Raw genomic sequence first — 24,054 nt, 5'->3', positions numbered from 1 at the left:
GAAGAGTGAGAGAAAATATGTGCAGAAAAATGAACTTCTTCAGTCTTCAATAGCTTTTGATATATATAGGCCTTTGTCTTTAGGTATCCGTTGTCTCATAATGTGTAGATCTTCCTTTGGTCTTCGTCTGATAGAAAAAGGTTCGTTGGGGTGCATTTAATGCATGTCCTTTCCTCATGTGGAGAACTCTTTCTTTAAAGTTTGCGTGTACGAGAAATTGCAGTAGGTTGTCACATGAATAGCAGAGCTCGTCTTTTGATGACAAATCAGATCTTGACTTCATTTAGTCTTTCTAGGATTTAACATATCTTAGGAGAATGTTTCTATAGACAAAATCTCAAACATAGAGTAATAAATAAAGTATTAAATATTGTACCATATGTAGTGACAAATCATAACCTATTTTCCTATTGTCTGAAAACATCAGACGCAAATATTGAAAGGATATCAGACGTATATTACACAATATTTTCCCCTTTTATTTGTTTGCATTTTATCAAAATAATTAAGGATTTTGATTTGTCTTTCAAACGTAAACATCCTTTGACTCAACAAAAATATTTTTGTTTTCTCCACATTCACTTTTTGACCTGAGGTATTACAAAACATTCCAAGCACATTACTCACCACCTCCGCTTAATCTGAAGATGCTTCCACAAAAAAGAGATCATATGCATATGCTAGGTTGGAGAGCTCTGGGTCACCCTTAGAAAGCTGAATAGGCTTCCATATATTCTACTCCAATGTATACTTTATGAGATGAAAGAGTCTCTTAATACAAAAGTAAAAATAAATATGGGGAAATTGGATCTCCTTGACACACTCCTCTAGAGGGGAGGAATTTCTGAAGAGTCTCACCATTTCAAAGCACCTGGAAGGAAGGCGTAGAAATACAAAATCTAATGATATTTACAAATTTTTAGGAATCCAATATCTCTGAAAGTATTAACCACAAAATTCTACTTTAGTCTATCATAGGCTTTCTCGAGATCCACCTTGATTGTCATCCACACTATGTGCCCTTTCTTCAACTTCATGGAGTCATTGATTTCTTGAGAAATAATAATATTCTCCCAAATTATCTATTATGGATAAAGTTAAGCATTGGCAAGGATCTACAAGCTCTTCCATCACTTTTATGAGTCTAGCAAAGAGAATTTTGGTCACCCTTTTATATGAGACATCACAAAAGCTTATGGGTATGAAATGTTTCATGTTCACCACTAATCAACCTTGGGATAAGGACAATAAGAGTATCATTGAGTTTTCCTACTTTAGATGGATTTGCAAAAATACTCTTGATGAGGTTAAAGAAAGAATCACCCACTACATCCCACTGAACTTTTTATAAGAATTTTTGAGATTATTTAACAATTACAAAATCAAGTAAAAGATAAAAATAATAAATAATGAGATAAAGTTATATAATAAAGGGAGATTTTCTACTTAGATAATAATGAGATAAAGTACGTAGTTTTGGAGTATACATTTAAAAAAAGATAAAGGTAAAGAGAGATTTTTTACAAATTCCAAAATTTAAGAAAGGTAGAATCACGAAAAAAGTAATGAGTGCAAAAACAGCAGAGATTGAATTTTTTTGATATAGATAAACCCTGACACGGAAGATGATTTGTATTTGAAAAAAAAAGGAGGTAATATATTCTTTTTATATAATTAAAATTTTCCCCTAATTGAAAAAGTTGGATTCTCGATCCTCCTGTGGAAAAGTTTTTGTGAAAAAGGTGGTAAAAATCAGGGATGGAGCCACGATAAAATATTAGGGAGGGCCATCTAAAAAAATTAAGGTTCATATATGCATCAAATTTTATATGAAATATTCTTATTTTTAAATGTATTTACATAGAAAATAAAATAAATAATTTTTAAAGTGCTAAATTTCTAATAATGATTTATACTAAAAAAATTATATTTACATTAATCTCAAAATTTTTATTTGCAAATGTTAATCATTGTTTCTTTACTGATCAAAATTATTTTTAGTCATTGAAAATGATATTTTAACCATCATATAAAAAAAATTTCGGCCTTATATGGTATTGACAAATGTTAATAAAATAATTTTTAATTCTCAAATCATTTATATTCAAATGAATATAAAGAGAAGGCTCACAAATTCTTGTAAAATAATTATTTATATTTTATAAAATATCAACAATAAATTATATAAAGGAAAATACTATTGAAAATAAAAAAAAATGATATTTGAATATTTTGTGTAAAAATAGAATTTTCTTAATAATGTCTAAAAAAATATAAAAAAGAATATTTATCTAAGAGGATGAAAAATATCATTATCTTTACAATAAAAATTATTAAAAGAGAATAAAATATTTTGTAATAAAATAACACTTCGATATCATTATCTAAGTCCAAGTAGATATGATTAATTTAATATTAAGATACAATATAAATTAAAAACCATAAAAATATTACAAAAAAGCTAGGGGGGCCTTGGCCCCCACCCTCTAAGGTAGCCCTGCCCGGGTAAAAATGATTCCTCATAAATATAGTTTCCTCAGAATATTTTTTCTTAAAATACATACTAAGCATAAAAAATAAATTTTCCTAAATCATGATTTTGGGGAAAGTAAAATCCCCCCTGCCAATACTTATCATAAAGTAACACTTCTATCATAAAGTAACACTTCTATCAAATTTTAAGGAATTTAAAATTAAAATATAGGAGAATTTAATTACTTTAATTAAATTTATTCAGTTTTAAAAAATCTATAGAATTTCTGTATTTTACTTCTTAGATCGAAAAAATTAATTTCCAATAATATGCAAACCCCTTACATATATTTAGTTTATTTTAAATTTTATTTAAATTTCTTTCATTTTACTTGAAAAAAATCTCCTAGGAAACTCCATTATTTTTAAAAATTATTTAAATATCTAAACAAAAATTCACCTAAAACATGAAATCCATCTCCCGAAAGTCTCACCCAAATAAAACTCCCATTATATAAAAAAAATTAAATTTAATATCTAAAAAATCACTTGAAAAAAATTAAATTCTTCTCGCAAAATTTCCCTCCAAATAAAAAATTCCATTATTTAAAAAAACATTCAAAGTATAATAACTAAACAAAAATTCATCTTAGAAAAAATAATTCTTCTCCAAAACAACCAACCAAAATCTTTCTTTTGTTTTATACGTAAAAATAAAAAATAGAATTAAGGGTTTATAATATAATTCATGGACTCTGTTCATCCAATAGTTATTGGACCTTTACCCTAAAATAACCTTTCTTGTAACCTGCATTTGGCATCTCAGTCTAAATCACCTATTTCCAATTTGAAACATTTTTTTTAAAGCCAGCAAAGTTTTCAAGACCATTCCTCCTTCCTCCTTCCTTCTTCCTTCTCCTCTCCCCTAATCAGCACCTTTTCTCTACTCCTCCTCTTCCACCTGCCTACCCCCAACCAGACAGACACCAAAACCAAACCAAAAACAAAACAACCTAGTGAGAGTGAGTGAGTAAATCTCAATCTTAATGGTTGTTGTCCAAGGCACCAAGGTCCCTCTCCCACACCCTTCCTCCCTCTCTCCCTCTCCACACCCCCTCCCAACCACCTCCATCCTCTTTGAACCCTCCTCCCTTTCTCTTGCCCTCACCCACTCTGACTCCTCCCTCTCTCTCTACCCTTCCTTCTCCCCCTTTTCCCCTTCCCAAACCCTAACCCTAACCCTAACCATCCCCTCCCCCTCCTCCTCCTCCACCTTCCTCCTCCTCCAAAACCACACCAACCCTACCTCCTCTGTGGGTCCCACCGTCCTCTTTATAGTCTCGTCCCCACATAGAGCCGGCATCCTCCTCCGCCTCTACCGCCTCCGCCGTCTCGAAACCCCCTCCTTCTCCCGTGTCACTGACGTCCTCTGCTCCCATAAAGACCTCCGCTTTGAACCTAACCTCGGCGTCGTGCTCAACGCCAAGCACGGCGCCTCGGTCAGGCTCGCCGGCTCCGTCAATTACTTCGCGCTCCACGCCCTCTCAAGTAACAAGGTTTGGGTCTTCGCCGTGAAAGACGACGACGATGGTGGTTTGAGATTGATGAGGTGTGCGGTGATTGAGTGCACGCGGCCGGTGTTTTCCGTGAACGTTGCGTTCGGGTTTCTGATTCTCGGCGAGGAGAATGGGGTTAGAGTTTTTGGATTGAGGAGGCTCGTGAAGGGTAGGAGTGGGAAGAGGGTTGGGAATTCGAAGCAGTTGAGGAATGGTGGTGGTGGTCGAGGAGCGGGTTTGGAGGCGGTGAACTGCAATGGTGATTTGAAAGGGAAGATGGAAAGATATGTTGTTGCTACTGCTGGTAGGTGGATTGAATGAGTAAAATCTATGAAATACTATGTTAAAAGCTTGTTTTTATTTTATTTTATTTTATTTTGAATTTAGTTAGAATGTACTTGCAGTTTCAAGTAATCATAGATTGTCGTCTGTGGTAAGATTGATGATGGTGAATTCTGATTAGTTTGACGGTATAAAAATTGTTTGGTTTGACGGTATAAAAATTGTTTGTATTGGTAGTGCATGAAAAAATAGTGGCTTGAAGTTCTTGGGGGAATTTGAAAAGCAAATGTTGTTTTGACTGGTTTTTGAATCTGGTTTGTTTAGCTTTTTGATATGTTGATGTGTTTTGATGAGATAGTGTTGGTGATTTTGTAGAAATTGGAATTGGTGCTTTTGTTTCTGTTGTGTATAATTAGGTCTGACTTTTATTGAGTATTAATGGTTTTTTTTTGTTTTTTTTTTTGGGGGGGGGGGGGGGGGGGTGGGGGGTGGGGCGTTGTATAGTGAGGGCCTTTGGAGTTATGTCCATCGACCTAGGAATGTGTTTATGCATATATTCATGGGTAGAAAACAATCATGATTATTTAAGACTGTTGATGTACATGTTCTGTTATTTTGGATTTTGTCTTAACTCTTAAGAGTTTAGTGATTATAGTGTTTTATATGGTGACGTGTTGCCTGCTTCTCAAGTAATGGTTATCGACCTCAATTATTTTTTTGGATGAATTTTTGCTAGTATTGGGTTTTAATTTGTTAAATCTGGCTGATGATGCTTTAAGACTATGATACACGAATAGGTCAAGGAGATTATTATTTGTGGGAAGTAGTTTGGACATTAATATAAATATAAATTGTACGAATACTTCACCAGAGATTACTAGGTGAAGGAAATTCTATCATCATTATACAGTACTAAATGAGCAAAATAATGTCTTTGCATTTTATCTTGCTTATCTATTTGTTGTATATCAACTCCCTGTGGCCACAGTACTAAATGTCCTATATAAGCATCTTTACCTGAACCTTGAAACGTCTGTGTTTGATACAATTAAGTTTTATTGATTTAGTTTTAAAATAGTAAATAGCATACTATGTGTTGATAAAAGATACAAGAATAGTCAATGGTGGCATATAGCACCACTTACTGTGGCAGAATGTCATGCTTGCTGGCTGCTATAGGGAATTCATAGTGCTGTGTGGATAGCTGCCCAAATTGCTGCCAAATTGCATAGGATTGTGCTGCCCAATAAGCTGGAAAATTCTGCCCCCTCCCTTCTTTTTTTCTTTTATAAGTAAGCCATTTTTAGGGTTGCTTTCATGATTTGACATATTTTCTCCTTCAGAACCATGTGAGAATTAGAATGAGAAATTATTTACCTTCAACAAAACCAGTAGCCCATCTCCTTCAATCTTCAGCTCACATATTTTCTGTCACTTTTTCAGCTGGCCATGCTTTATCCAGCGTTTTCCAGCCAAAGTCAGCACTTCAGTTTGCGGCCCCTGTTCTAACATTTCTCTGCTAGCCTCTGTACACACTTTGCAGGCCTGTTCTGCCCTTTAGCTTTTGTTTTTCTGTCTTCCTCTGTACTGTTCATGGTGCTTGTGTTCTAATTTGTTTGTCCTTATCAGTGTTATTGTCCATCAAAGATACCTCTACCTCCCCTAAACAACCATTAACCAATCACCATAAGGGGGCTAGGAAGACCGTGTTATCCCACAAAAGCTGGAGCTGCTAAATGATTAGCAAACCTTTATTATTCGTATTAGCTGATTCTAAAAAAGGATATCATTAGACTAACATACAAATCAACTACTAGTCCTTTGTATCACGACATCTACACCCTATATATATTGCTGGGCAATTGAGAGGAAATAAAAAAATATTTTATAAAAGAAATTACACTTTTTGCTAATAAATTTGTCAATTATTGGAGAACAAAACATTTTATACTCTATTCTTACTCAAAACAGTTCTACTTGTAAAAAAATCTCTGTGTGAAGTACCTTTGTCAGAAACCCATTGAAATGGTCCCTCTGTTGTATATGTTCTACAACAAGTTTAATTTGTTCAAACATAAATTGGGTTCCACTCTTCTAGTGGTTACCCAATTTTTAATTCATTAATTGGTGATAGTTCCTTCATTTACACTGGACAATTTCTCTTTGACGAGCTTGAGATCATTTAAGCCATTTAGGTTATGCATAAATTGATGAGTAATTTACTGCTTACTCTAATACAGTTTTAGAACTTAACAAATACCTAGTTGGAATCTGTGGTATTTTTTAAACCATGGGATCTAAATGGAATTGATCTCTGTTCTTTCACCATCTCTGTCATTTTCAAACAGTAATTAATGCAATATGGTGATTGATACTACCAGCCTATGTGCATTACAGCATGGTGTTTATTGGCCTACTTTCATGTCTCAGTAGCTGTAGCCAAAGATCCTTCCCTGATCAAATGTGACAAATTGCAATTTTATATTTAACTTCTGCTAACAATTTGTAGATATTTCGTTGACCAGGATTTGGGTGCGATACAAGGTGCTGTCCTTTGTATAATCTCAAGATGTTTTAATGGTAAATAACTAAATATTAAGAACATATCTTTAACAGCAAGCTGTATTTTGAATTTCTTGTGATACAATTGGAATCTCTAACTAGCAGACTGGCAATCTGCTTTCATTACCTACCTATATTTTCCCACAGTGTGATCTGTAGGGATCTCATGATCTGACTACTTGATTCTATACATAATTGTTAATCGGTTCCAATATTCCTCATTATATTATCTAATCTATGTTTTCCTACTTTCAGTGAAGCAGACAAATGTTAAATTAAAACACGACAACAGAGATGGAGGTTCCTGTTTTGTGACGTTGAAGGTAAATGAGGTTAAAACAAAATCCCCGACAAAGGTATCCATGTCTATAAAGGCTATTTCCATTCAGGCTGTGTCCCAGAGGATGTTTCTGATCTTGGATTCTCATGGAGATTTACATTTGCTATCCCTATCAAATTCTGGCATAGGAGTAGATATCACCGGTAATGTCTTGCAACTGCCTCATATTATGAAAGTGCGAAGTCTTGCTGTTCTCCCTGATCTATCTACTAGTAAGTGTTTCTTTCTGTCTTATAATATATTTTGTTTTTCAAAATTCAATTTGTGGTGTCTTTCTTAGTGAACTATTTTATGTTGGTGTTGGGCTATTGGCAAGAGCCGCTAAACATGGAATGATATTGGGTAGGATTGAAAATATTGCACTAAAATCCTTCCATTAACTGTAATGTTGATAATCACGTCTGTGCTGATAGCTCTTAATTAGCTTGTTGAGTGATTGTAACTGCACTAGAAATTTGGGACCAGTGTAATCCAAGAGACAAAGTGTCTCCCAATCATGCTCTCTCATCTATACGGAAAGGACAAAGTGTTAGGATATAAGGAGAAGGGAAAGTTAGTTAAGATAGTTAGGTTGTTAATGAGTTAGTTAGTTAGTTAGAGGGGTTTATTAGATATAAATAGGGGGAGAAGGATAGGAGAGAGAGAGATCTGTTCATTTGTAGATTGAGCATTAACTCTTTGTGAAAGGAAAAATCCTTTGTGAAGGGGAAACCCTTAGAGGAGAGTTATCTCTCCTATTTTCTGTTCTTCTCTTCCTATTCAATAAAATTCTCTCTTTTTTTTGCCATTTCAATTCTTGGTTCCTAACAATTGGCATTGTTACTTAAGCACAAGAGGAGAGCCCAACCCAAAAGACTAGTCCATTAGGTGGGAGAACCTCAAGGCTTAAGTACCACATCAAGTAGTTTATTCTACTGAATGTGGGACCTCCTAATATTGCCACCTCCTTTAATGGTCTACGTCCATGACGGTCTTCACTCTATTGACATTGACCCAGTGGTAGTCCTTTTCCCTTGGACAGCTTCACTCAGCTATCAGTATTCGGTTTGCACCTTAATCTAGCCTATAGGTAGCCCTTTCTGTGGCTTGACTCTCAACGAGAGCACCAATTGTTAGGACTTAAGCACAAGGGGAGAGCCTAACCCAAAAGACTAGTCTATTAGGTGGGAGAACCTCAAGGCTTAAGTACCACATCAAGTAGTTTATTCTACACAATGTGGGACTCCTAACACAAAGGCACTGGGGGATGGTGAAGACTGAATACTTTGTTCTCTTTTCTTTCTATGATTCTATTGTATCAGATTGAATGATGTGACATTGGGACACTTGCTTTTGCAAACTGAAGTGAGATATACTTCTTGCTTTCTCTATATATTTTGATTTATTACTTTAGATATATTCATCATGTGATTGAGGAAATTTACATTGTATTTATGAACTTTTTGAATTGGGTTGATAAAATAGGGACCCTACAATCTATATATGCCACCCTTGTTCACACACAACTTGCTGTGGTTGAGACTTGAGATTGGATGAAGCACAAGTATTCCGCTGATGGAAATGGGGGTACTTAATAGCTAATACTGATTTAGTAAAAGAGGCTATGAATATTCCTTGCAATTTTGATGTACAAATCCATTAGCTTAAACGAATGATTTTACAGTTTTTTTTTGTATGTGCGCATATGTTATTGAAGAATAATCATATTATAACATTAATATGCCTTCTTGGGCTAATAACTTTATCAGGGTTATAAAGTGAACGAATATACTCCAATTTTCGAATCAGTGTGAAATGTATTTGTGCATTAAAAGCCAGTAGGCTATTAAAAAAAATAATGTGATAAACTTGAGAGACTTGTAGCTTTGACAATTAGTGAAAAGAAGTTGTTACTAATTTTGATGTGTTACCATTATTAGAATATACAAAAAGTATCTAACTAGTTATTATATCTTATCATATTTTAGATTTTCCTTTAGAATTGCTTTCTCTGTTTCCCACTATCTCTCATGATTGGTAAATGTATTTCCTTATCTCATGATTTGTTTCTCATTTAGTTATGATTATGATTAGTATATATAAAACTATAAATAAGGGTTAGTCCTTTAGGTTTCATGAACATCCCATCATATTGTAAATTTGTAATTCATTTAAGTCAATATCAATGTAGTGTTTCATTCTCTTTTATCTCTTGTTCTCTATTCTCTTTCCCTATACCTGATACCATAATTTCAACAATGCTGTTCAATTGTTATCTTGTCCTGTATGAACTGGGCACTGCTTTGCTCTTGTTCAGTTGTTCAAACAAACCTACTTGTTCTTTTAAGATGTTTTGGAGTTTTTGTTGGAATATCATTGGTATAAGACAAATTAGACACTTGGACATTGCTATGGTTTTCTTGTGTTTGTCACTGCTTTGTGGTTTCATTTCATAATTCATATTCATGTTCTGGAGATGTGTCTTTTTTATAACTTGTGTGTCTTCGAATGAGATTTAAAGATTTCCCGAGAGAAACTAAAGGAGCTTGTAGGTTCACTTATTTGTGGCTGGAAATGTTGCCCTGACTTCTAGTCTACATGCTACGTGTGCCACCTTTGGTTCAGATAACAATGACAAAAGATTGGAAGATTATAATAGGCACCCTCAGTTGCTTCAAAATTTAAGCTTCAGAATTTCAATAGCAATTGGATCACAGAAGAATGTTAAAACTTATGGTTATAAAATAAGTTATTAGATCAAATGTATTTAAGAGAAATAAATTAAAAAAACCTTGAATTTTTTCTCTTGTACAAGTCAGTTATCTTTTGTACTTTGTTCTCTCTGCAGCTAAATTTAGTTATTATTTTGCACTTTGCAGTGTCTCAGACTATCTGGATATCAGATGGGTGCCATTCTGTGCACATGTTCACTGCAATGGACATAGAAAATGCTTTAAACGAAGCTGATGGAAATGATTGCAATGAAAAGCTTATGCATCTCCCAGGTTCTCAAACTTTCATTTCCATTATTGATTGAATTATTTACTGAATCAGAAATCTGTAAGTTGCTGTAATTTTCTTCTAGTTTGAGTTGCAGCACAACTTCAACTAAATTTTTTTACAGGCCAAACTAAATTAATTTATCCAAATCAAAATTTTAAGAATATACCTTATCACTTATTCATAATAAAAAAATTAGTATCTAAAGGTATTAAGTATTAGAGAAAATCATGGTGGGATTAATATAAATAAAGCTTGAGGATTGCTACACTCTAACACTCTTTTTGACACTATTCTATTAACTATGGATTGAAATTTAGTGGACATCACCAATTTTGGTGTGACTCACTTCTCATTTAATGACTCTCTTGATTTAAAAGTGGGATCCACCAACTTGGTGATTTCCAATAAATTTCAGCCGATCATAGTGTTAGACAGTGTTAGAGAGAGTCTTGCTAGCATTCCTCAATAAAGCTTAGTGACATCTTCATCTCAGCTCGTGTAATTTGGAAATCAGAGTACATTCCTTTAATATGAATAAATATTTCAGCTCATGTAATTTGGAAATCAGAGCACATTCCTTTTATATAAATAAATATTCGAGCTCCTGTAACTTTGAAATCATTGACTGTAATTTTATCTAATTTTTTTGCTTATTGAATAAGCTATTGACGATATGTCATTTATACTAAAATAAATTAAGGATCCTAGTATGCCTTTTGTGAGTTTCATTCTCTTCACTTTTTATGCATAATCTAAGTAACTTTCACATTCTGTTTCAGTTATTCGAGTTCTTTTCTCCAGTGAGAAGATCCAAGATATCATTTCCCTGTCTGCAAATTCCATTCTCATTCTTGGACAAGGTAATATTTACTTTTGTTTTTATACTTGACTTTTTGTTACATTCTATGCCAAGGACACTCTTAGGTCTTCTATCTCCTTCCTTTGACAAACCATAATAAAGTGAAAAGGAAAGAGAGAATAAGTACTTTTGGCATGTTGCTGTAAAATCTTTGTTAAATTCTCATTATGCATCTGTTGTAATATTAGGAATTTAAATTTTTTAATTTGGGACTTTTACAGCTTCAAAATTGTGATAGGCTGTTTTGCATGTATTTCCTCATTGCTTTCATGGGCCTAATTTGCTTACATCTATCCTTTCCCAAGGCAGCAGGATCCCAAAATGGTGGAGTGGAAGCCTTACCATTTTATTTTAGTTCAGCTTCTAGTTCCATTCTATAAGTTAGTTATTACATATGATCTACTTTTATTGCTTCTCTTGGGTGGTTCCTGACTATATACATACATACATACATATATATATATATATGTATATATCTTATCTTCTGCTTATTCACCATGTAAAATTTTCCCTTCTCAACAGGAAGCTTATATGCATATGCAATTTCCTGAAGCTGCTTTGATTATTTTTGTATCTTTTCTGTGGTAAGAATTTGCCTCATTCTTTCACTGATCTTACCCACTACAAAGTATTGATGTAAGCTTTGTTTGTAGGAAATCAATATTCCTGGCTCCCTTGATGTTCTAAAGTGTACTTGTGTGGTTCATCGATAAATTCTATCTTTCATAGTAAGTATTTTATCGGTTATAATTAATACATTGTTACACAAACAGTGTGATGTTGCAAAACATAAACTACTATTTTCCTTTTCTTGAATTTTTCTCCTTTATTACAAATTGTTTGAATAACATGGCTTGCATATCCATAATTCTTGAGTCAGGTGCTCTGGTTGCTCTCACCTTATAGTGCATCCCTAGGATACTGGAGATCATGAAAGGTATGCAAATTTTGTGATGAAACCCTCCTGGGTTTGCACCTGTTTTTAAAATTTTGTTGTATATATGTGGTTGCTAGGGATAATATATACAGGTTGTTGATTGTTAACCAAGTTATCAATGATATACGGTGACCTGACAACAGATGCCTTTTTTGTTCTTGTTTAGATTGCAAGTATCATTGGACTGGTAATATCCGTGGAGTTCTATATTTCTGGACCTTCGATTTTCAACAGCTTAAAGCCACCTGTCCTGCAAAACCTGTCACAGTTAACTGCTGGACTACATACCTCCAACAAAGATGTTGGCTGTTCATCCAACTTGCGTTATGTTCATTTCCTGATGTTGGCTTAAATCATGGTTTTCTGTCAGAGAACTCAGCAAGGTTCGATATAAAAGGCATGATCTTGGCAATTGGGTTGGCATCATTTGTTGGAATAGTGTTATTGGATTGCAATTTTCTTATATCAGCTATGCCTATGGTTGCTATTGTTGTAAGTTAGTAGAGTTGGAGGCTTGTCTTGTTATTTTAGTGTACATTTGCCTTGTCTTGTTCTTTAGTGTTACGTTTATACTTTATAGCCTTGTCTTGTTATTTATTGTTACGTTTATAGCCTATCATGTTTTGTTGTCGTCTTGACTTGACAATCTCGATGCCTTTAATGCTGCTATACCTATTAATTATGATGAATTTATGTTCATGTTTGATGCCTGTAAGAATTCTTTGGCTGGGGTAGGTATCATTGTCTAAAAGTTAAACAGGAAGTTAAACATAGGGAAAGAAAAAGGACTAATGGATTTCCCCCATTTCATTTCTGTTGGTCGTTGAATAGGGGGAAGATGATTGTAAGAGTTATGGGTAAACTTAGCAAGGCTGGAGTTAAAAAACAATGGAGGTAGAAAAGTGAAATGAACAATTGCATGCTATAATGTTTCCAGTTTTCATCTCATTCTCATTGGGTACAAAAAAAGTTTAGATTAAGGGAAAAGGTCTGTTCCAATGCAAGGTCAGCAAGACTTCCTAACCGTAAACAAAAGATTTAGGTTGAAATCATATATTGCTTTCTAACAATCAATTACCCAGTTATACTAAAGTTAATGAAAGCAATGATAAAACCAGTGATCTCAGAATTGATGATGACGTTGGTGTGGATTTTATCCCCAAGGGGGTGCTTAATAATTGGTCATGCCCATCAATCAAAATCTTTGTTGCACAGGTGTTTGTGCAATTGAGAAGATAAGACAAATGAATGAACTGTATGGGACCCCAACTAACGGAACCTTTCTTTCTTGATACCTATTTGGCGTACACATCAGACAAAAGTGATGACTACGAAGAGGTCCAGGTGGGACCCTTGTAGTTCCATTAGTGTGAGGACCCTTGCCACATTCATTTTTTGCAGGATCACTAGAAGCATGTGGCTTGCACATGCACAACCACGAAAGGCTTTCACAGTCCAATCCTTCACACCACACCCACTCTCCACTCTGCTGCAAGTGACATCCACTTGGACAATCACTTCACAGCCCATACTGAAAGCAACCCAACAGTGCTTACTGATGTTATTCTATCGCATTCCCAAATCCCAACTTGAAAAACAGTAATATTACAGAGGGATTAACACCCCCCATTGCGCTTTCCCTGGGTCAAAGTAAGAGACAGTAGCTCAATTTTGATAAAAGTAAAGGAGGCAACTTCATTTTGAGTGTCTTTTTTAAAATAAAATTTAGCTAAAGTTAACAATTGATGAAGATTTCTTCAGATATACTTGTATAAAGTGAAAACAGAAAATTAAAACAACAGTAAACAAGTCCTAAAGTGACAAGAATGTATTTACCATTAAATATTTAATGGGTCTTTATGTCAACAAATGTTGTCTACTACTAATTGTTCAATTTTCCTAAATTTGATATGTATATCATTGGAATAATATCGTATTAATGATTCTGTTTATTAATTTGTATTTTTCAAAACATTATTAAATAAAGGAAATGTCTAAAACGTAATATATAAAAAATGTAAGTCTCCTCCGATTTAATATAATGTAAAAAAAGTAAAATAAAAAAGCTCTTCATCAATTAAGTGTTCAAATTTCCAAGAAAGATTTAAGTCATTTGTTTTACATTTACTCTCTTTGATTTAAAGTTTCCTGAAAACTTCTGTGTGAGCTTTTCAGATGTAAGTTTATCATCGATAATGATCTAACATACCTGATTGCAGCTAAAGGAGAAGTTTCCTGAAATGGGTATCAAAAGTTTGTGTTTTATCAAACAAAAATTGGTGATTTTGTGAGGCGGTATAACATCTGTTTGAATAAGTGATACACATTAAGGCTTATGTTGACCTTTCTAAGTGCAAAACAACAAAAAGGGCAACCCACTAATGTCAACCTTTCTCTATCGTATTGCCGCAAATTGTGATCACGATTATTGTTTTGGCAATTTATGAATCTGGCCAATTTCGTGCTGTAAACCAGTAAGATTGAAATATCGTTAAAAGAATTTGCTTCAACTTCAAGCGAGCATAATATTTAGATGATCAAGATTATAAATTAGAGTGAGATGAATAAATACTATATATTTATTATGAATGATCAAAACAAAAGTTATGCGATTTTTTTTAAATCACATGATTTTTTTTTTGTAAGTAGTTACATTGTCTAGATTAAAAATATGTCATATGAGCTTTTTAAACAATTGTTATTATATTTTTGCTTTCTTCTTCTATTTCTTCCCATTTTTCATATGTATCTTTAACAAATGAATTAAGTTGATAAAATTCAAGTACAAATTTATTGTTTTGTTAGTAAAATTATAATATGTATGTGTATGTGTGTTACAAGAAAAGATAAAACTCTTCTTTGAAAATTGTCTAACCTCATGGAATTTTGTGTGGCCCATAGATTGTAATATCTACTATTTCAGCATCCTAATTAATGGAACTAGAGGGAAATAATTATAGACAAATTTATACTTTGTCTTTCCTCAACAGAGAACCGTATAAATCCAATGGTCTTTTTTGTACATTGATAAACTATGAAGATTAAAACAACTTCACCCTATACTAGTTGGGTCAAAGAATACTAAAGTTACTGTGCAGTACCATGAATTTAATGCAGTCCAAAAAAAGATAAAAGTAAAGATAGACATGTAATATAGAAAGACATTTGAGCCATGCAGTTGTAGCTTGGAGATTCAAAAGGTGAAAGAGAAAATTGTGGAAAAGACAGATCAAGTACCAAATGCCACATGCACACCTACACAAAAAGCTTCATCTTCTGAACTCTTCAAGTTCTTTTATGGTCATGTCATATAGCTGCATCATCCACTTTTAACAACCTGTGCAAATTCTAGTACATACCTTGAACAACTGTTGAACAATTCCAAGTTTTAAACTCATTCATGGCCTCCACTGTGGAAGTGCAATCATCTTATAGTGCCAGGAAACAAGATGATTCAGATTTCAATTTGACAGAATGGGCAGTGAAAGCTAGAATCAGTAGAGAGAAGAGCAAGTCCAGAAGGTACTCAGCATCATATATAAGAAGCTTTAGAGAAGACACAAGGTCTTTTAGATCAAACATTACCATTTCTAGCACTGCTTCTTCACCTGGATACCCTTTAAAAGGTATGCTAATTTCTTGTTCACTCCAATTCAATCAGTTGATGAATTTAAAATTCTTTTCTTTTCTTCTTTCCAACCTTTAATTTCACTCAAATTCTCCTAATTTTGTCACAGATGAAATAGACCCTTCAACCTATTCTTTCACCACTGCTCTTAAAGGTACCAGAGAATGAATAATTAGCATAGAGGGTTTATAATATTAGTTGAATTTGTTTTTCAACCAATTATTCCATGGTGGTCACTGCAGCATTGCAAGCAAGGTCAGCCTATAGAAGTTGGGAGTGCCTATCCCCAGAAGGGTTTGCCTTGAATTCAAAGTGGAATGAAGCAGAAAAATATATATGCAACCCCTTTTCAGGAGAGGTACCAATGGAGTGTTTATCTGCCAAAACTCTTAGTGGAAGATCATTTAGAAACTCAACAACAAACAGAATTACCATGTCTGCCCCTCTTGTCTATTCCTCAAGACATATGCAAACAAAGGCATCATCAACTTGCAACAGTTGTACACAAGAAGAAGTAGCTCTTCAATTTCATATTCCAGGTTCATTTTTTTTTATCGGACAAATGTTAGTTTGTTAGCAGATGGGATTGAACCCACAATCTCTACATTAATTAGCCATGTTGTTATGTGTTGTTTCCTTTTACTTTGACACAGTTTTGACTTTTTGAGGTACTTAACCATTCTAATCGATATCTGTATGCAGAAAAGGGAAAAGAGGGAATGACAAGAGATGCAGGTACTCAAAGTACACCTCCTCTTGTTTCAAGCAACCCCAAATCTGATTTAACTCCATCTATCATAAAGAGGCCAATAAAGCTTTCTGAAGACTCACTAAATTCAAATGCCAAAACTATAACTGAGGAAGAGGTATGTGTTAGATTTTTATTGCTCTTTATTTTTCAAGAATTGGTCAGAATCTAATGCATTCCAGTTATGACCTTAAAGTATGAAAGCCATTAATGTTGTCCTTTTAATGAATACCATTAATTGAACACAAAAATACTAACATTAAAAAGGAGTGGGTTTTAAAAATATGGTGATGTTTTATGTCCTCGATTGTTATACTTAATTATCCTTTTTCCTACAAAGATATATTGTGCTTAATTAACTTCTGATGAATAAAATTTCACCGTAAATTTGATAAATTATTGGTTTAAAGTTTTGTATACTTTCATCCAGTGATGTATTCCTAATCTTTATTGACATTAGATTTTTGTTATTCAACATTTGAACACTCTAATGTTACTGTTTCTACTTTTTTTTTATATAGGATTTAACTTCTTTAAAAGTGAGTTAAGATAAAATAAATAATAGTTGATAAAAATTTGACTGTCAATATTTTAACATTAATAATTTATTATGAGGAGAGATGTATTTACTTCAAAATAACTTTTTTAGAGTTATTTTTTATTTTTCTTATTTATTTTCTTAAGATGTAATGGTTATAGTAAGTGAATTTTTTTTTTGTTTAGAGGTTATACATGTGTACATAATATTAATTATTAATTGAGATTACTTTATCTTTAAAAGTGAATTGTTCCTTTTAGAGGATCCACGTCTAGGGATTTAAATGCTTGATAAAAAATAAGAAAACATGGAAAAAGATCCATCTTGTGGTTGAAACTTAGCATCTCAAGTTAGAACGAACAATAGAAGCTCTAAAAAAATTATGGCAACATTGATTAAAGGCTGAGTAGTTATCAATGTAACCTGAGGAAGTACTAAAACCATATACAAATTCAGCTTTATTTTATCACCTTTCAAAAGTTAAAATTATCAAAATGCAAGAAAGAAAGAAAGAAGAAACCTAGGCCAAGGGTGTGATTTCCAAGGTAAGAGAATCAAATCTAGTTGTCATATAATTATAATAGATTAAAACCTTCCAATGTGAAGTGTGTGGGGGCAGTACTATATATATATTGGTCCCTACTCTCTGCTTCATGAGCACATGCCACTCTAGTTTTGGTCCCTTCATACTTACCCCAAGTTGTCTGCTGTCTACACGTACACTTGCACTTGTCACTTTTTGGGGAAGCCATTTTTTTGGTGATGATAAAATTTCCTTCACAAGTTGATAAGCTATTCCAAAATTAAGTATGGGATTATGTTGGAAAACCATCTTTGAGTGTGGTTACCCAATGATTAAATATAATGTCTAAGATATAATGGAAAGTAATACTCATCCTATAGATTGATTGAGTAAGATTAGGTTAGATAAAAACCCACTTTCTAACAAATTCACCTCATTTTTGTTCTTGAATGATTTAAAATACATGTGCCATTTTCTTTCAATTAATCGAATTCTCCCCCTTAATTAGCTTGTTTCTTACTGGTGAATTTGGAAACTAAGTAAATCATTTTTGGCACCGTTAATTAATGAAAAGAAAAATGCCATACGGTTCGTTTAGTAGGATGGGATTTGGAAAGAAAAAAAAAAAGAAGGATGATAAAAAAATACATTTTTTTTTTTACTTCAAATACAAATTTTAATGTAACTTCTGCTTTGACACTTAAAAAAATGGGATAGAAAGTTTATATTAATTGGGCCTACATTCGAAAATTTCTCTCTAAACTGGCGAGAAATTTGAGAGACAGTGGGGTTCTTACTATGGTCACAAAAATATCCACATTTAAAGTGTTACTTTTATTATATTATAAAGCTATAAATGCCATTTAATATAATTATTTTTTCCTATTTATTTAATTAAATAAGTATAGAAAATGATTTTTTATATTTTTAATCTAAACAATCTATTTTTCTATTCTTCTAATTTTATATTTTATCTTCTCTTTCTTACTTTTCTCCTCTTTTTTATTTCTTTCATACTTCATTTCTTTTTCCTTTTTTCTTTTCTCGTTTTCAACCAAAGGCTAAAGAAATTTTAGTTTGACCTGGGAAATGGTAACTGACATGTAGTTCATTTCTTAACTCTGTTTTGAATAACTTTTACCCTCTTTTTATTGCATGGGAAATGCATACACGTGGCCACGGCCCACGTGGGTGTTAGGTTTACAAAAAGTAATCTAAACTCCGAAGAATTGACCCTCCAAGGTTAATGTCCTACTTAGAAGATTGAGTACGTGGTTTGTTTTAGAGCTGATAATCAAAGTTATTTTTCATAAAATTAATTTTAAATGATTGATAATGTAATTGAAATATAGACTTAAATTATACTAAATCATAAATTTTGTAATGATTGAGCAAAATTAATTTTGTCCGTAAGCCAAGTGGACACTTGAACTTTTGTCAATTAATTGAGTTACAAAATTAGTAGGGTAGTATGTACCTTAATTAAGGAGAATATGTAGTGGTTCCCAAACAGTCCTGCAGCAGTGCAGTACATTTGAATAATTTCCCAAATGTTACACACACATACGACCATACTTGGTTTGCAGTCTAACTTTTCTGGTGACCATTCTTACGATTTAAAACATTTTATACAACTTTTGGTAACCCATCAACCGAACGAGTAAACTAAATTAACACTCACCCATCAACCGAACGAGTAAACTAAATTAACACTCTTTTGAGGTTTCATCAAATTCTCTTGACATCTTTTTTTTTGTCCGTATACTAATCTTTATTAATTATATGAAATATATTATAATGATAATTCTTATACATTAGTGATACTCCTTATCATCTAAACAATGCATTACATTGTATACCACTATAGGAAGTTACTGCAACATTAAAAAAAAAACTTACATACAGTCTCAAAATATTTAAGGAAATGTCAGTGTATTTTGTTCCTTTATTTTGCTCAAATTTTTTTCTTTTATAAAGAATTTTGACTTGTAAGATTACGTACTACTTTGCAAAAGATAAAGTAATAACCATTGTGATTATATATATAGTTGAAAAACAGGCACTTGTGCCTCAAGTGTCTTTTTGTTTTTTTTAGTTAGATATGTAGTTGTAATAACTGTTATGTTAACAAATTATTAGACAGTAATTACTTTTGATTGTGAGTGCTTTTTAAAAGTAATTAAAAGGTAAATTAGGAATAGTAAATATGTATACCAAAGGAGATAATTGTCTTTATTAATAGTTATAGATAATAATTGTGATGTTAAAAAGTTTTTAGACAATAATTACTTGTGAGTGATTTTTAGAAGTAATTAAAAGATAAATTAGGAATAATCAATGTGTACACCAAGTGAGGTAATTGCCTTTATTAATAATCAGGGAAGAGCATGCCTTTCTAAATTTTTTTAAATAAAAAGATAGAAGTTAATTTCAGTTAATAAAAAAAAATAACAGAATAAAAAATTAACAATAATATGAAAGTAGTGAGAAGTAAATATAGGTTAGAAGAAAATTTTGAAAGTTTAAATGATTTAAGGGTAATATTATCTAATGAAATGTGTACACCAAATGTGGGTATTCCCTTTGGTATTAGTATAGATATAGATAACAAAATATATTCATACATAAAATGAATCATAAAATTATTAAAATTTTAACCATTAATGGTTTAATTAGTGATTATTTCACTGAACACTTTAAAGTAATCAAATCTTATTATATCATATTTGAAAAAAAAATTAAAGTAGCAAAACAAAGCTGATATACCTATAACATATTTAAAAAGAAAATTGGTTTGCATATGGCTCCTATCAATTAATAGAGCATGATTACCATTTAATAAACTTGAGTCAAACTTATGCAAATAACTTTGATTATAATTAATTAACGAATATTTTTCTTGGAAAAGATGGCTTGATCGATTAATGTTTCCTAATATATACAGTAACATTCCAAAATGGTTGATGAAATTAAAAAGGTACAACATATCAAACACTGACATTGATATGAGGTACAAATGCATGTGCAGGTGGAAGTAAAGGATAAAGAATCATGGGACACAACAAAAGAAATAACAGTGAGAGAAGTGAATGTGAATGAGAACATGAAGAAAGATGAAGAGCAAGTTTGCACGCAAGGTAGTGGAGGGTGCTTTTCATGGATAAGGAAGAAAATTAGTCAGAGAGAGAAAGAAAGACAACAAAGAAGGGATAACATGTTTTTCACTCACTTCAAAGTTTGTTAGAGAAAGAAAGGGTGAAAAAATGGAAAAGGACTATGGGCTACTACTACTATTGTAATAGAGAGATTATGTTCTCTTTGAAAAATTCTCTCACTCTCTCTTTTTGAGCAATTTTGCAGTGCTTATTAAATATGGCTAGAAATGGAAATGTTTAGAACAATGGCGCGCAATTGTGTGTGTGTGTGTTACATTTTTTATGTTTGCGTTACGTAATTCCAATGGTCGGTGATGATACCTGTGTTTTCCTGTGAAAGTTGGGGCAGACTGCCAGGGCTTCACCTGCACCTCTTTTTTGTTTTTGATTTTTTTTTCACGAAATATTTATTAACTTTATTTTAATAAATAATTTACTTCAAAAAATCTAACCGAACACCTTCCAGAAAGTCTTCTCTCGATCGATTCAACAATACATTAACTTATTAGATTTTAGTATATCCTTGTTTATCCTTATCTGTGTCTCAGTTAATTAAGATTAGAATTTTTATCTCTATAGTTTATTTCGTTAAAGATTGGCATTAAGACAATGCTAGTTGTCATAATTAAGTGATTAAGAATAGAAAGTTGACATTAATCGAAACTATATTGTGTAATACTAAATTATTAATTAATTTTTTAAAATTGTGAGGTGCTATCATAATAGTCCTTGAAATTAAAAAATGTAAAATAAATTTCTGAAATTTCATTTTAGTCCCTAACATGTATAACTTATTATCATTATAATTTTTAAATTCTATAGCATTTTTTTTTATCATTATAGTCCTTAATGAAACTAGTAGTAAGGACTAATATGAGTAAAAGAAATTTTAGTTTTAGGAATTTTTTTTGATATTTTTGTAATTTAAGGAATATTATGAAAACATTCCACAATTTTAGAGATTAAAAGGATGGTTTACTTTTTGGTTTAGAGATGAGAGTGAAATGAATGAAAAAAATTGAGGTAATTTAATAAGTTGTTTGATGAAAAATAAAACAAAAGAAATGAAAATGAATTTTTTTTATCTTCTCTATGATTGTGTTAAGTCATAAATCGAATTAAGACCTTCCAATATTTTGATTTATACAAACAAATAACAAGTTATGAAATTTGCATCTTAACTTTCATGAGATGGAAGCTTCATTGCATGTTGCCTCTATCCATCATATGATAACTCAACAAATTAATGTTGAGCTTGTTTATTTATGAACACTTAATTGCTTTGATACTTTAATCCTTTGTGTAGAAAATGTATATTTATTCTTTATAGGATTCATTGAAGAGAATAAAAGAGAAAGAAATTAACCCATAAAGTTACCAATTCCACCAAAAGATGTGTCAAAACTAGCTGAAAGTACTTCAATATGAAAAAAAGGAGATGTGTCTGCTAACATAACATATGGAAGTGCAAGGGTGGACCCACATTATACAGTGGGTGGTGGGGCCGGCCAAGGCCTCCCCTGACTTCTTTCAAAATTTTAATTTGGCTCAATTTCATTTTTTTTCTATTATATTTCATTTTAGTACATTAATTAAATTTTAAAAAATTTATTTAGATCTTTTATATTTTTAAAATGTAACATTTTCAGTTATAAATGTTAATATTTAATTAACTTTTAAAATAAATAACTTATCATAGACTAAAAATTACTAGTATCTTTATTTTATTTTAAATATTAAAAAAATCTTATCTCCTCCTCGATAAAAAAAATAAAGAAAAAGAATAAATTTTCTCACCCCACCTCCTTGCAAAGCCAAACAAATCTTTTCACCCCACATCTCTGCCTTGCCTTCGTATGAAGTATTGACAAGGATACGCGAATATTTGTCATGTCTAAAATATAAAATGTAGTACAAATGTTGTGTTGGTGTACGAACGCGTGTCGGATACTGAACACGACAAGAAGCTAACGTATCCGTGTTTCATAGCTGCCTCCAACACTGAATACGACTTCAAGGACGATGCTGTTTTAAAGTGCAGAAGCTCCAGATCCATTGAAGCTTATGAAGTGCTATGTTTCTTGCAAATAAAACGATTGTTCGCGCCACTCCTGGAGAAATACGCCGCTGAGATTCGCGACTCAATGCCGCCACGACGCCAGAATATGGCTCGGCACGTTCCAAATCACTGAAGAGGATGCCATGGCTTATGACTGAACCACGTACAAGATGAGGGGCTCCAAGGCTTTGCTCAATTCCCAAAATTGTTGTTGTATCTGATTCCCGTACTGGTAGCACTTCAACGAATAATTCCGCTTAGGTTAATTAGAATTAGTTAGAAAGTACAAGTAGCACAGGTTAGCTAAATGGAGTTGAACAATTAATTAATTGTAGAAATCTTTTTTTTTTTTTTTATTTCTCAAATAGGTTGGTTTGTTATAATTATAATTATTTGTATCCATCTGTTCGTGGCTATTTGTAAATTGTATTTGTTGATTTGGGAAATGAAGATTGAATCTTAAGGATCAATAATCATTTTAAAAACTTTAATAAAACTATTGTGGAATTAAAAACTGTCATAATATTACAATTAATTATCTTATTAATTATATTTATAATATGATAATTAATTTTAATATTGTGACGGTTTTTAATCGTTATGATAAAATTAAAATTAATTATTGTAAAATCTAAATGCTAATAGAAGATTGAAGTTTCAAATCAGAAAATTAAAAAAAAACTAAATAATACATTTCAAAAATATAAAATATAAAACTCTTAAAATTTTATGTACTAAACAAATAATTATAAAATATAATGAATCAAAAATTACATTAAATCTTTTAATTTCAATGGATTAGCAGCAAGATAACCAATTGATTACTGCGGGTCAGTTTTGATTGAAGTTTCATTTGGCTTTCCAAATGGTTGCTGCGTTAAATTTGTCAAGTTCAAATGCCAACAAATTCAGGCACCTTCAATAGAGTTATGCAATCAGTTTTTTTATTAAAAATGACATCCAATTTGCTTATAAAAAATATTATTATTATTATTTTAAAATAAATCTGATCTAAAAATTATACTAGTATTGATTAAATTTTATTTATTATGTATTTTGTTTTTATCTCTTGACTCTTTTTATAAAAAAACTATCAAAATTTTTAGGAAATTTAATTAAATATTATATTTTTTATATCAAATTTTAGTTACTATACAATTAATTTTATATATAGCTTTTTAAAATTATAAAATTAATAATAATTTTATCTTTTGTTAAAAAATCATATATGAAAATTATTTAAATATTATATTTTATCAAATGTTAGTTATTGTACAGCTAATTTTTATCTCTTGAATTTGTAAATTATAAAATCATTAATAATTTCGTCCTTCATGAAGAAATCTTATCTCTGGACATTATATTTTATTGGTTCCAATTATTGCTAAATCAGTTATTATTTTTCTTGAGCTT

At 31.8% G+C, this 24,054-nt stretch overlaps 2 protein-coding genes across 3 annotated transcripts; both read left to right on the top strand.

Annotated features, from left to right (window-relative positions):
* The first annotated feature begins 3,289 nt into the window (after nt 1-3,289).
* Nucleotides 3,290-12,689, top strand: LOC114382399. 2 transcript variants are annotated; one of them, XM_028341786.1, is made up of 8 exons: nt 3,290-4,332; nt 7,128-7,424; nt 10,071-10,196; nt 10,974-11,054; nt 11,576-11,637; nt 11,707-11,781; nt 11,934-11,990; nt 12,157-12,689. In XM_028341786.1, the coding sequence occupies exons 1-5, from the start codon at nt 3,519-3,521 to the stop codon at nt 11,602-11,604; spliced, it is 1,347 nt and encodes a 448-aa protein (XP_028197587.1). In that variant the 5' UTR covers nt 3,290-3,518; the 3' UTR covers nt 11,605-11,637; nt 11,707-11,781; nt 11,934-11,990; nt 12,157-12,689. The 2 variants fall into 2 exon arrangements, with proteins under 2 accessions (XP_028197587.1, XP_028197588.1); XM_028341787.1 differs by having other exon boundaries at nt 11,930-11,990.
* A 2,368-nt stretch (nt 12,690-15,057) lies between these two features.
* LOC114381377 lies at nt 15,058-20,897 on the top strand. The gene is made up of 5 exons (XM_028340619.1): nt 15,058-15,616; nt 15,728-15,772; nt 15,861-16,157; nt 16,321-16,484; nt 20,456-20,897. Exons 1-5 carry the CDS (start codon nt 15,391-15,393, stop codon nt 20,669-20,671), a joined length of 948 nt encoding a protein of 315 aa, XP_028196420.1. The 5' UTR covers nt 15,058-15,390; the 3' UTR covers nt 20,672-20,897.
* The last annotated feature ends 3,157 nt before the right edge of the window (nt 20,898-24,054 follow it).

The sequence above is a fragment of the Glycine soja genome, chromosome 13, assembly GCF_004193775.1.
Source record: "Glycine soja cultivar W05 chromosome 13, ASM419377v2, whole genome shotgun sequence".
NCBI classification, from domain to species: Eukaryota; Viridiplantae; Streptophyta; class Magnoliopsida; order Fabales; family Fabaceae; genus Glycine; species Glycine soja.
The sequence above is the reverse complement of the archived record's forward strand: the minus strand, read 5'-3'. Positions and strand labels throughout refer to the sequence as shown.

Coding starts and splice junctions, on each gene's coding strand:
- LOC114381377 (XM_028340619.1), top strand. CDS start 15,391: ATGGCCTCCACTGTGGAAGTGCAATCATCTTATAGTGCCAGGAAACAA. Junction 15,773..15,860: donor TTTCACCACTGCTCTTAAAG/GTACCAGAGAAT, acceptor TGGTCACTGCAG/CATTGCAAGCAAGGTCAGCC. Junction 16,158..16,320: donor TCTTCAATTTCATATTCCAG/GTTCATTTTTTT, acceptor ATCTGTATGCAG/AAAAGGGAAAAGAGGGAATG.
- LOC114382399 (XM_028341786.1), top strand. CDS start 3,519: ATGGTTGTTGTCCAAGGCACCAAGGTCCCTCTCCCACACCCTTCCTCC. Junction 4,333..7,127: donor ATATGTTGTTGCTACTGCTG/GTAGGTGGATTG, acceptor TCCTACTTTCAG/TGAAGCAGACAAATGTTAAA. Junction 11,055..11,575: donor CATTCTCATTCTTGGACAAG/GTAATATTTACT, acceptor CCTTCTCAACAG/GAAGCTTATATGCATATGCA.